This window comes from Idiotropiscis lumnitzeri, chromosome 21, assembly GCF_059441095.1.
Source record: "Idiotropiscis lumnitzeri isolate Australia: NSW breed Sydney's pygmy pipehorse chromosome 21, RoL_Ilum_1.0, whole genome shotgun sequence".
Lineage (NCBI taxonomy): Eukaryota > Metazoa > Chordata > Actinopteri > Syngnathiformes > Syngnathidae > Idiotropiscis > Idiotropiscis lumnitzeri.
This window is the reverse complement of record NC_142411.1, coordinates 3,915,874-3,928,171: the sequence shown is the minus strand read 5'-3', so window position 1 is coordinate 3,928,171 and position 12,298 is coordinate 3,915,874. Positions and strand designations below refer to the sequence as shown.

The 12,298-nt window shown below is 43.2% G+C and overlaps 1 protein-coding gene and 1 long non-coding RNA gene across 4 annotated transcripts; both read left to right on the top strand.

Annotated features, from left to right (window-relative positions):
* Nucleotides 1-450: 450 nt before the first annotated feature.
* On the top strand, nt 451-9,741 carry LOC148316534 (uncharacterized). 3 transcript variants are annotated; one of them, XR_015840214.1, is made up of 5 exons: nt 451-863; nt 7,488-7,552; nt 7,646-7,706; nt 8,862-8,932; nt 9,563-9,741. It is a non-coding gene; the product is annotated as an uncharacterized LOC148316534 (long non-coding RNA). The 3 variants fall into 3 exon arrangements; XR_015840215.1 differs by lacking the exon at nt 7,488-7,552 and adding an exon at nt 7,336-7,460; XR_015840216.1 differs by lacking the exon at nt 7,488-7,552.
* sox7 (SRY-box transcription factor 7) lies at nt 2,178-6,187 on the top strand. Its single transcript, XM_088286782.1, has 2 exons — nt 2,178-3,284; nt 4,510-6,187. The coding sequence occupies exons 1-2, from the start codon at nt 3,029-3,031 to the stop codon at nt 5,415-5,417; spliced, it is 1,164 nt and encodes a 387-aa protein (XP_088142908.1). The 5' UTR covers nt 2,178-3,028; the 3' UTR covers nt 5,418-6,187.
* Nucleotides 9,742-12,298: the final 2,557 nt, after the last annotated feature.

Sequence of the window (12,298 nt, the reverse complement as noted above, 5' to 3'; positions counted from 1 at the left end):
GGTTCACAATTTTGTGTAATTTTCCGATAATGAAGAAAATAAATTAATGGCTCACATTTGCAACCAATTTTTCCTGACAAAAAATCCAAGCTTCAATTTTCCCATCTCATTTACTGCCAAATTCCCGAGACAGAAAAGCATTCTCATAAGTTTATACCTGATTTTCTCCTCAATTTCTCATGAGATGATTGTTCTGTGACTTCCACCTTTTGGCTGGTGCTTCATTTGCTCCATTCAACGAACTCAAGTAGTTTTTGTTTTTGCAGACAGACCAAAACAATGCCAGCAAACACATTACCTCCTTTAATGAAATTTCATGCTGAACTTGACTCATGTTTGCATTGTTTAGCTTTGATTATTTTTATTTTTTTTTTTTGCTCCGCATGCCCTTTGATGAAGCCATGTTATTGTTTTATGGTTCTGCGCGGGCGTTCCGATGGTCAAGTTGCATAATGTGGCCGACACGCTGACTTTCACTCCAAATCAGTGTGTCGAGAGGAAATGCGAGGCTATGCATCACTGATGTGTCTGCGGGAGGCGCAATCAGGGGCGTCAGGTGTCGTATCCTCTTCCTCTGTGTGCTTACACTCTTCTGGGAAAAAAATGGCTACGTTGGTGCGCGTGGGCGTGCGTGTGCGTGTGTAAAGCCCCCAAATGGACACACACAAATGCAGATTTTGGACTGGGGAAAAAAAGTGGGATATCTTGAAACGTTTCATTTTTTACAAGAAAAATAAATGGTCTTTCAATGATAAGCCACCTTTGTCAATCTAATGAGTTTTGCTAACGTAGCAATTCGCATTGGCATTTTGCGTTTTGCTCTGCCAGCTACGGGTCAAGATATTTAAACCATCTGCTCCGAGGTAAGTGATACTTGTGCAGAAAATATTTTTCAAATGAAATTGTCGTACTATGTGGGCTCGAATCCCTCAAAAAAACAGATGTCACGCTTTCTTCTATTTGTTATCCATAAAATACTTTTGTACATGATGCGATGCTTAGCTAAAAAATGTTAATGCTATGCGGATATTGTGACGCTAACAAACTCAGCCGGCTAATCCAACAATGTTCCCCTGCTTGTGACGTTTTGTACAAGTTTATTGGATTTTCATGATTGTAACCTTAGATTTTCCGTGAAATACCGTTCACTCGCTAGCCAAAATGCTAATGATAAGCTAATGCATTCGGGCTAGCATAGCCTCCGATGCTAGCCGCGTTTCCCGGGTTGCGACTATTTGTCTTAACTTATCGTTTTATAATGAGTGTAGCTGTAAATAAAGGTTGTAACGGGCAGCACGTTGTTAACCAGCTATAGCGTTTTGTTTTTTTATAATTCACACGTTGCTTTGCACGGCGAGCATAGCGCAACCAGACCCAATGCCAGCCACTCACAAACACTCAAATTGCCTCACACGTGCACTGTGTGGAAGGCAGTAGTTTTACTTTGAGGAAATGCCATAGATGGGCTAAAACCGCCTCAATAAGAGCAGGTAAAAACATAATTACAAAAAATGACTTCATAAAAATAGCCCTAAGTGAAAAAAAACTATGAGAACATAAAATAACTAAAATTGTGTTACTAGTAAGTAAACTAAAAGACTCAATGGATATCCATGGTAATAAAAATGAAGACCTAAGAAGTTTACAAATCTTAAAACCAGCACAGGTTACCATCTAAACAATCGGTGAGCTGTTTGTACATTTTATATGGCGTCTTCCAAGGATGTCGCCATGTAGAGATCAAGGGGAAATAAAAGTAGATCTAAAATTGAGCCTGGGGGGACTCCGCAATTTAATTTGAAAGCTTCTACATGAATATTCATTAAAACTTGCAAAGTAAATTCAGTTTCTAATATAGGGTTGTACCCAATTAATTTGAAATTACTTTTTTTAAAACCCCCAAATATCTGATTTGTGTCATACTTAATTTATGATGTATTTTAGTCTCTTTGTTTCTGAGTTTAGTTGGGAGACTCATCTAGTGGAGTCATCTTCCTGATTTAAATCTGTCAACCAAGCAAGCCTCTAACCTGCTGCTAGCGGTCGTTTGAGGTGTGTGTGTATGGGGGTGTGCGTGCGTGCGTGTGTGTGTGTGTGTGTGTGTGTGTGTGTGTGCGCGCGCGCGTTTGTGTGTGGGGGTGTGTGTGCGTGTGTGTAAAGTACTCTGGCGACAACCTAAGAGAATCCTGTCAACAGGAACTCCCAGATTTGATGCACAGTCGCTTGTAGCCACAGAAGGAAGCTGATTAGTGTCCTATATGTATGTTAACCATTTTTATCTCTCAAGTGTAAAAATAAGATAACCACCGTAAATCCTTCAACTGTTTATGATGAGTGTGCAGCTTCCAAGCTTGGTGCAACGTTTGAGAATGAAAAGTTATGGTATTATAATGAAATCAAAATATGAAATACTGAAAATGTCCTAATATGTCCTGTACGTGTACTTTTAAGTATTTCGAAATGTGGTCCGTTATGAACAATTGCCAATATGAATTCTGGGAGTGGAGTGTTCTTGTAGAATGATGGTTTTTGGAGGATTCCACCCAACAGTGGACGCCACCTGACGTGCAGTTTGGCGCTTTTGACGCGCACCTGAACGCACCACCACAACTGGTCTGATAAGTTTTTGGGCGCGTCACGACTTGCGCTATCACAACCACGAGCACCAAGACCAAAGAGGAATGTCAACCAAAAAAAAAAAAAAAAAGTTTCCCCTCCGTTTTGAAAGTGAGCATATTTGGCTGCGTGCGTCACGTTTTTTTTTTTTTGCTTCGGACGCGCCGAGGAGGAGCCGAGAGGAGCCCCCCTCCTCAAATAAAAAGCCCCCATCGCCACTCGGAGGAGAACCTGGAACACACCTCACCGAGGAGGAGCTCACACCTCCGTGTAGTCCTTTTTGGATTTCCAACAACGCGCATTTTCGCACCCATTACCAACTCGTGTCATCATTTTCAATCCGAGTCACACGGTGGCTGATTGGGAGCAAAAGAGCGCAACTCCGCAACTTTGGCGGGCAAGCGGCGCGCACATGGCCGCCCTCATCAGCGCGTATTCGTCGTGGCCCGAATCGTTCGAGTGTCCCCCGGCGGACGGTGACGTGGCCTCGGCCGCCGACGCGCACCGGGGCTCCGGTGTGGCCGGTGTCGGCGGTGCCGGCGACAAGGCGCCCGAGCCCCGCATCCGACGGCCCATGAACGCCTTCATGGTTTGGGCCAAGGACGAGCGCAAGCGGCTGGCCGTGCAGAACCCAGACCTGCACAACGCAGAACTCAGCAAGATGCTCGGTGAGACCATCACATTTATTATTATTATTACTGTCATAATTATTATTAATCCGACCGCGGCTTTTATAGTGGATGGATATTATTAATCCGAATAACTCTTTTAGAAGACTTTTCCACCTTTAAAGTAATTACTTCAGGATTTTCCGTTTTGTATTTATTTAAATTAAACAAGTGTGTCGCTATTATTTAAAGTGTATATTGTATAAAGCAATTAATTGAAATATGATCTTCCTTCTAATTGGGAAGTGGACTATTTTCACGTGGGGAAAAAAATGTCAAAGTTTGGAAAATGCCACGTGAATTAAGGCTTTTGTAAATTTTTAACAGGACATAGATCAATTCCCTAATTTTATGCCGTCGCTTTAAATATTTCTTTTACATATGCAATGCATCATATTAATTTACAACTGTGATCTTGGGCACTTTTAGTGACCAAACATCCAATTTAAAGATTAAAGAGCTATTCCTCACACACAAAGAAAATACTTGTGTGAATATACATATGTTTTCATAATTAAAAAAAAAAACATTTTATTCAGTTACGATGACGTCATCTTGGGCACTTTTAGTGGAACGGCATCTAATTTAAATCTTAAAGTTCTTTTTTACACATTAAAAAATAGACTTTTGTTAATATATGACATTTTATTATGCATTAAATGATTCTGTCATTTGACGCATCTTTTGGGAATTTCATTGGAAAAGTGATCTTGGTCACTTTGTATTTTAAAGCTTGAACAGTTAACTTGGCACAGGAATAAAAATTATTTTGACAAAGTCCCTGAATCGTGGCCGTAAAATAAGAATACAGACTTGTATAATGACATAATTTTCAAGTTATAATTGAGCAAATGAATTTTATGCTTTCGTGTTCATGAGAAAATATTCAACTCAAAGCTCGGAATGTTTACTTAAGACTTCTATAAATACAGATTGCAATTTGGGTTTGGCAGCAGTTCAATTAATAATTTAATGTTTTGCTGTCACAAATTCCACAGCAGCAATTGTCTTCGAATGAATGCGCACCTTCATTAGTAGTTTGAAGTCACACCTGAAATAATTGGGAACAAATATTTAAAAAAGTTCAATCTGAACATAAAAATGCCCTTGATCTTTTGTTCTTTGTGTCGCGGTTCACATTTCCTGCACGTTTGAGTTTTGATGAGTTCTGAGTTCGTTTGGGTTTTAGCACCGTCAAATTATGCTTGTGGTTGTTTCCCATCAGGGAAGTCGTGGAAGGCCCTGACGCCCCCCCAGAAGAGGCCGTACGTGGAGGAAGCCGAGCGCCTGCGTGTGCAGCACATGCAGGACTACCCCAACTACAAATACCGACCCCGCCGCAAAAAGCAACTCAAGCGCATTTGCAAACGCGTGGACCCCGCTTTCCTCCTGGGCGGCTTGACCCCCGACCAAAATGCTCTGCCGGAGCAGCGGGCCCTGTGCCGCCCCCTGGATAAGGACGACGGGAGCAACCCCGGAGTGGGGGTCCGTTTCTCCAGCCCCGGCCCGGCCCTGCCCGGCGTGCGAAGCTTCCGGGACCCGACGGCGTCTGGCGGATTCGACACGTACCCCTACGGTCTTCCCACCCCTCCGGAGATGTCGCCCTTGGATGCCGTCGATCACGAGCACGCGCCTCCGTCGTACTACCCCGCCGTCTCCTCCTCGTCCCCCGACGAGCACCACCAGAGCCAGATGGGCAGCCCGCCGCCGTACCACATGGACTATGCTCAGGCCCAAATCCACTGCGGGGGCGCTCACATGCCCCACATGCCCCCCGCTCATAACGGCGGGCTGCTCCCCGGCTCGTACTACGGCACCTCACCGTTCCCCCTGCCTCACCACGGCCTCCAGCACGGCCACGTGGGGCAGCTGTCCCCCCCACCCGAGACACACGCCCACCTGGAGACTCTGGACCAGCTGAGCCAGGCCGAGCTCCTGGGCGAGGTGGACCGCAATGAGTTTGACCAGTACCTCAACTCCGGAGGGGGCGTCTTCCACCCTGAGCAAGGCGGGGGCGTCACTGTCACGGGTCACATCCAAGTGTCCGCCACCACAACCACCACGGAGACCAGTCTGATTTCGGTTCTGGCCGACGCCACCGCCGCCTACTACAACAACTACGGCATCTCGTGAGCTCGGGGTGGGGGAGCGTAATCAAAGACGCTTACATCTGTCCGTCCATTTTCTAGCACTGTTGGGGTCACGGGTCGGTTGGAGGTCATCCCAGGAGAGTTTGGCGAGCGAAGCGGGGTAACCTCTAAATTCACCACCTTATCCAGATTAAGGCAGCGGGTAATCCCAAAAGAAGTAGAGTACACCCTGGACTGGTCGCCAGTTTGTCACAGCGCACATGTAAAGAAACAAATATTCACATTCTCAAATATAAGCAGTTCAAAGTCTTGAATTGCGTCAGATTCAAACCGGGATCCTTTTTAACGGCAAGGCGGACGTGACGACCACGAAGCACACTTTGCCGCATCGACGCCGCACAGACTGACCTATCCGCCTGGCAGGTGTCACAAAAACCTTTGGGGGAGGCCCCAGTTATAACGGGGCACCTCAGGGAAGGCTATCGGGTCCCCTCGACTTGTGTACATTTCAGACGCCGGACTTTGTAAATGCAGAACCACTGATGGATGCTCGCCGGAGCGAACTGAAACCTTTTTGTTTTTTGTAATGCTGGCTCTTGCGGAGTCTTATCTTGCTTCTTGTCACCCCAATGAGGTTTTAGTCCCCAGTACGCCCCCCCCTCTCAAATGTTGAATAATATAAATATCGATATAATCACATTTATGATAAAATGAAGGTGACCTGTATGCTGATTTAAAATGTAATTTAAAACGGACCAATTGTCATTTCCTGTACAAAACAAACTTGTCAATAAAAGCCAATTCTGGTGCATACTGAAAGACGTTTTGCTCTTTTTGTGCTCGTCGTACACCCACCATCATCATCATCATCATCATCATCATCCCCGCTTGAGGATTAGCGACGACAAAGCCACTCGAGCCCGCCTCCGTCCCCTTACCACCATCATTTTGTTTCCCACCCTTACGAATTTCTGTCACCCTCTTTTATGGTCGTGTCCATCGAGAAAATACATAAAGGAGCGTTTTGATTTGCAAACTCGCCCCATTTAAAAGGAATTCGGGGTGGAGGATATTTGATGGGGGGGGGGGTGCTTTTGACAAATCCTGGAGTCTGGCTGCTCTTCCTGGGATTTTTGGGAAAGCTTGAGTCGTGCTTCTTGTAAAGAGGATGTGGCGGAGGAGCGGTGTTTCCTGCCTGATAAGGTTGCTGTGGCGGTGCGAGGAGGGGTGGGGGGGCTCCGCGTCAGGATGTTTGGGCCTGGCTGGTCCCGACATTGCAGTGAGATGGGAAGCCGGACCCGCTGTGCTCGAACGACACCGTAGAGTCCAATCTTAAAACGCACGTCGTAAGTTGAGTGTAGCCGCAAATAGTGTAGCCAAAAATAGCTCGCGATCATATTTGACTTGATAAAAAAATAAAGTCATGAGGTAATGAATGCAATTGTAAAGAAACAAACACCTTTTGCCGCAGTTTTTCTTTCAATTCAATGCAGGCCTTGGCCACTTGGGGGCAGCATAACACCTACATACGAATATGCATGGAGACGTCTCAGGTCCTCAGGAAAGCTGCAGTATTAATCATTCTTCGCAGAGGATAAGGAATATATATCTATGGAAATTTGTGTATGATCAAACGTCAGCCCTCTTAAATTTCTGCTGGTGAATCAAAATTGTCATCCAATCCTATCTCAAAACTCGTAAGCTGTCTGACTGCTGATTATTGTGGGCGTCATTATCATTCACATTTTTTTTATTTTTTTTTAGGAGTCTTATTTCATTCTTATTTTAAGAATTCATCTATTTAAATACAGTACATATTTTTATGAAAATCAATTTATGAAATTTATGGAAATAAAGCGCTGATAATCACTGAGTTTATCGATATGAACTGTTTCGATGTATACGCCGTTTAAAATATCAAAAGTGACAACATTCATCATATCTGCGGCGCATTCCTTCAGGGTGACGACATTGTTAATGGCCTCGCAGCCTCAGCGGAGGGACGGCAGTGGCGCTGCCTCAGGCGCCCCGGCTGAGAAAGTGGTGGTCCGTCTGGGGTCAACTGCAGAAGCAACGGCCTCCCTCGGTAACGATGTGTTTGTGTCCCATCCAGCCACTCAAGGACAAACGGCGCCGTTGCACGCTGTCACCGGATCAAATCTTTACGCATCATTTTAGGTTTCACGTTCCACTTTTCTGCTTGACATGTTTTTTTTCCTCAAAAACCTCACTTTTCTCTGCTTGGTTTTTGTGCGGAAACTGCTGTTTTAGGTGAAACCGACCCACGCTCTACTTTTGGGGGGTGAAAGAAGAGAGCGCCCTCTTTCTTTTGGTAAGTTCAGTGCTCATATTGTCACAGAACACAATATTCTGTGGATCTTACAAGACGCGACAAAATGCTCCAAAAAGGTTTGCAATATGGCCGTCTACGTTGAAAATGGTCGGCCGTGAATGAATTAAAAAAAAAAAAGCAATTCATCAGCTAGCCCTTTGACATCAGAAGAGAAATACCGTCACTCAATGGAGATTAAAAGAAGTGGACCTAAAATTGAGCCTTGGGGGACACCACAATTCAATAGATGAACAGTCATAAAAACTTACCGAAAAATCTCTGTTACAAACTACTTGCGGTCAATAAGTTCAATTAATTTTGGAGACATGAGCTTGGAATTCAACTCATAAGTCAAGGTATATCATAAATAACTAAAACTATGCAATTCTCATTAAGAGGTCAAAAAGTCCAATGTCGCAATCAGATCTCTGGCATACTTGCAAGATGCACAATATTTTCTCGCGTTCACGAACATGGGCTGAACAAACAAGAGAACCTCCTCTGGTTGTTTTCTTTTTTTTTTCGCTGCTTGATTGCCGGCTGGCCGCGTTCCAGCCCGGTCGGGGTCAGGCCGGTGGAATGAGGCTGTCAGGTAGTCTCTTATGTTTCCTCTTTCCTCCCGTGCCGTCATGTCACTTCCCTGGCCAAACAAACAACAAGTGGGCCGTCAAGGTAAAATGCAGCGCAACAGCTGCGTAAAATATTATCCATCCGCCGCCTTTTAAGTGACTTGAAAGCCGTTCGAGTCCTCCGGAGGCACGCAGGAGGCCGACTGTCTGGCGATCGTGCGAGTCCTCGCCGTCCAATCGTGTCACGTCGCCGAGGTCGCATTCCCGGCCTGCTAATTGGCGGTCGAGAGGAAAGGGCGGATTATTTCGGACGCTGTCGCTTCCTCGACCTTTATTGAATCAACGTATATCGATATGGAAACATAGCTTAATTGGACTCGCTGCGATGTAATGGAAGAACTTATTGTTCTGCCTTTCACTTGACGTCATTGGCATCATGTAGGTTAATGAAAAAATCCCAAATATTTTTTATATAATTCAGGAATTTTAAATTCTTCTGATTTTTTTTTTACTATTATTGGTATTTAATTTAATTTGTATTGTTTTTTATTTTATTATAATTTTTATATATATTTTTTTTTAACAGGTACCGGCCTTATTTCAAGATATCTGCCACCTCCACGATACTTAAAGCAAAAAAAAAAAGAAAAAAAATTGGTGAGAACTCCTTAGCATTACTTCTTTGGTTAGTTTTTCTTTCATTTGGTTTTATTATTTTTTTTTTTTACCTTTAATTTTATAAACTGTACTTTTATTTAAGTAATTTCCACATTTTAATTTATTGAATACATTTTAGCTCTGAATTACTTGTATTTATTCCTATTATTTTATTTTTATATTTTGTTAATTTTATTATTTCTAGTTTAAATATGTTTTTGAATCCAAGTACATGCAGTACTCGTAAAGTCACGGGAAAAAAAAAAAAAACAACCAAATCAGCCGGATGGCAGCTAGTATCTCTCAATGCTGGTAAGTCGGGCATCTAAGTGTGTTTACGATGCTGTTATTACATTGCTAACTAAATATTGCTGGAGTGGAGTGTGTTACGGCAACATAAGCACCGATTTACAATTTGTACTTGCACCTAAATGAGGCCAAAAGGAGCAAAAGACACACACGCACACACATTTCTTGCAGCAAGGGATTATGGGTGCTATTCTTCATCTCATTGTGGCTCAACAACGGGCGGCGTGGCAGGCAGGCGTGTTGGAAGAATGGAGCAGACTTGTCGAGGGAAGGCTGCCATGTGGCACACGATGTGTGCGTGTGTGTTTGTGTGTCATGCAGATGGGGACCCCTCTGGAAAACTTGGGGGACCGAACGAGCGGCCAAGGGCCTCCCAGCCGTCCGCACCTGCGCCGTGAACGCTGCACCTGTTCTCAGTAGATACAGCAGGAAGCGGGAGGGGGGGGCAACATGATGAGGAAGGCCAGCACTTGGCTGCCAGTGCAGCCAAGGATGAGGCGAAGATTGTCCATTTATCCTTCACCGAAACATTTTGCAACTTATTTTTCATTAAACTTTATTCCATCGAATACTCACTTATGCGACTTGGTCGACTTTTTTTTTTTCCTAAGTCGTACCTTACAGTGGTGCCTTGAGATACAAGCGACTTGACTTTGGTGATGATTTTTTTTTTTTTTGTTGCTTTGGACATAAGTCTACACACCCCTCTTTAAATGTCAGGTTTTGGGGATGTAAAAATAAGAGAAATGAAATGATTTAAAAATGTTTCCACCGTGCTTCCAAAGCTGCACTCCCTGACTCCCGTTCAAATGAGCTTGAATGTGATTGGATCATTCTGAACATAGCCAGTCATAAGAGGGTGTGCACACTTGTGCAACCACTATCTCACATTGTTTGTTCTCAAATGAGCACAAGTGAAAAGTGACAAAAAAGGTTCCAAATGATTTATGTTTATATATTCTAAACATGTCATTTGAACAGGGGTGTGTAGACTTTTTATATGCACTTGAGGGATGTCTCAATGGAAGTAAGTGTGTGTTTACTGCATGTTCTTCCCTAAAGGAACTTTGAGAGTGGGCGAGAGTCCGTCCGTACGTCAACGCAGACACACGGGCGCGTCCGCCGCCTTGATGTTCCCGCTTTCAACTTAAAAAGCTCAGCGTGAACGAGGGCCCCGCTCCTGCGTGACCTTGGCACCGGGTCCCCGTCATCCTTTCCATGGCATTACCGCCGCGTTCTGTTGCTCGCGAGCTTGAAGGAATCCCTTCCTGCCGGACGCCCAAAAAGAGGTCCGCGTTGAAAATAATGAAACATGCGGAAGTGACTCACGCTGCCGCCCCTCCCCAGAGTTGAGACAGCGCTGCTGTTTCTGCTGCCGCTAAAGTGGCACGTTGACAGCTTGAAAACAGGATACGAGCCTGCGTAGCCGTGTGTGTGTTTATTGCAGATGGCCGAGCACTTAAGAGCAGACGGGTCTGTCGCCGCCGATAAGCAAAATCAGCTAAGATGCTCTTGTATGCGTGAACGTAACGCATGTATGGAACGTGTTTGTAAACAATAGGCGCCGGTTTAGTTCTGGGTGGCGGAAAAGTGATTGACGCAGATTTGAGCTGAAAACGATGACAAAAACTAGATATGTCATGATATCATTCCCTGCCAGCTGTTTTCAAAACAGAATTCCTCACATTGCCTTCCACCCCCCCCCCCCCAAGGGTCAATATTAGGTTCACTTGTTTTTAGTCAATACCAGCTGCCACTCAATGACGTCGTTTGTACACACATAAATGTCTACTTTCCAATGCTGAGTACTCTACAGAGATGGCAAATCTTGGTCCAGAAAGTGAAAAACCTGGCACGGTTTGTCTTCAGCCACAGGTGCTTCTTCTTAACTGGCAGGTGAACAAGCTTGTTTACAGTCATTATTATAATAATAATAATAAAAATAACTGTAGCTGAGATTTGAGATGGTTCTAAAAATAAAATAACGAACTTTAAAAGCAGCATTGTAATTGGTCGAACCGTTCACCAATCACGTGCAACAAAGCAGCTGAGACGAATGAAAAGGTCGCTTCACTTCCGCCTTCTCAAGATCGATTTTTTTTCAAATTATTTTGTTGTGTAAGCGTTCGTTGACCAACTTCCAACTTTGCATACCAACTGGAAATTACGTTTGGAAACAGGTTTATAAAAACAACACAAAAAACCCGGCTCCTTTGATTTTCGTTTTGATATAGAAACGCCCAAATTAAAATACAGTATTGTTAGATTTTCTGGTTTGTCTGCAAGGAATAAGGAAGAGTCTAATAAAAGTTAGATTTGTCTTTTTTATTACTTTCATTATATATATATATGTATATATATATATATATATATATATATATATATATATATATCTAAAACGAAACTAGAATTTAGAACGAGGCGCCAATGATAAAATGGCACATATTTGTTTTGGATTCCCGGAAGTTTTCACCTACAGCATTTCTCACACTGACCACAAGATGGCGACAACGCTATCACTCAGAAAAAAAAAACATGTTAATACCATCTGTATAAGAAAGAAAACAAAACAAGTGAGATTAAATATAATAATGATAATGAAAGTAAAAAATACAATAGTATTGATGAATGAAACCTAAATGGAAATAAACTGATGAAAATGAGTCGGGTTTTGAGTTGTAGTTTAGCAGCTTTACTTCAAAACAACAATCAAACTCGTGAAACAGGAAGCTAGAGAAGAATGATGGTACTTTAGAAAATAGTCACAATAATTTGAGCGTCAGAACACGTGCAACCGAAGTGTGTCGTCTAATTATCATCGCAGGTGACTGCAAAGTTGTTAAGCAGTCAGTTGAGAAACGTTTTTGTTTTTCACAATTTACTCTGTGGAACATTTTACGAAAAAAAAAATAATTATATAAAAAACAGTGGTTCACTTTGCTCAGCTTTTCTTGAAACTGTATCACATCTTTTCTGTTATTGTGAGCTCACCATGAAACTAAATGTTGTATTGTATTGTACTAAAAGAAATAACTTATGAGCATATTATTTTTTGAT

Bases quoted from the DNA above. Each gene is read 5' to 3' on its own strand.
- sox7 (XM_088286782.1), top strand. From the start codon at position 3,029: ATGGCCGCCCTCATCAGCGCGTATTCGTCGTGGCCCGAATCGTTCGAG. The intron at 3,285-4,509 runs GTGAGACCATCA...GTTTCCCATCAG, and splicing joins AGAACTCAGCAAGATGCTCG to GGAAGTCGTGGAAGGCCCTG.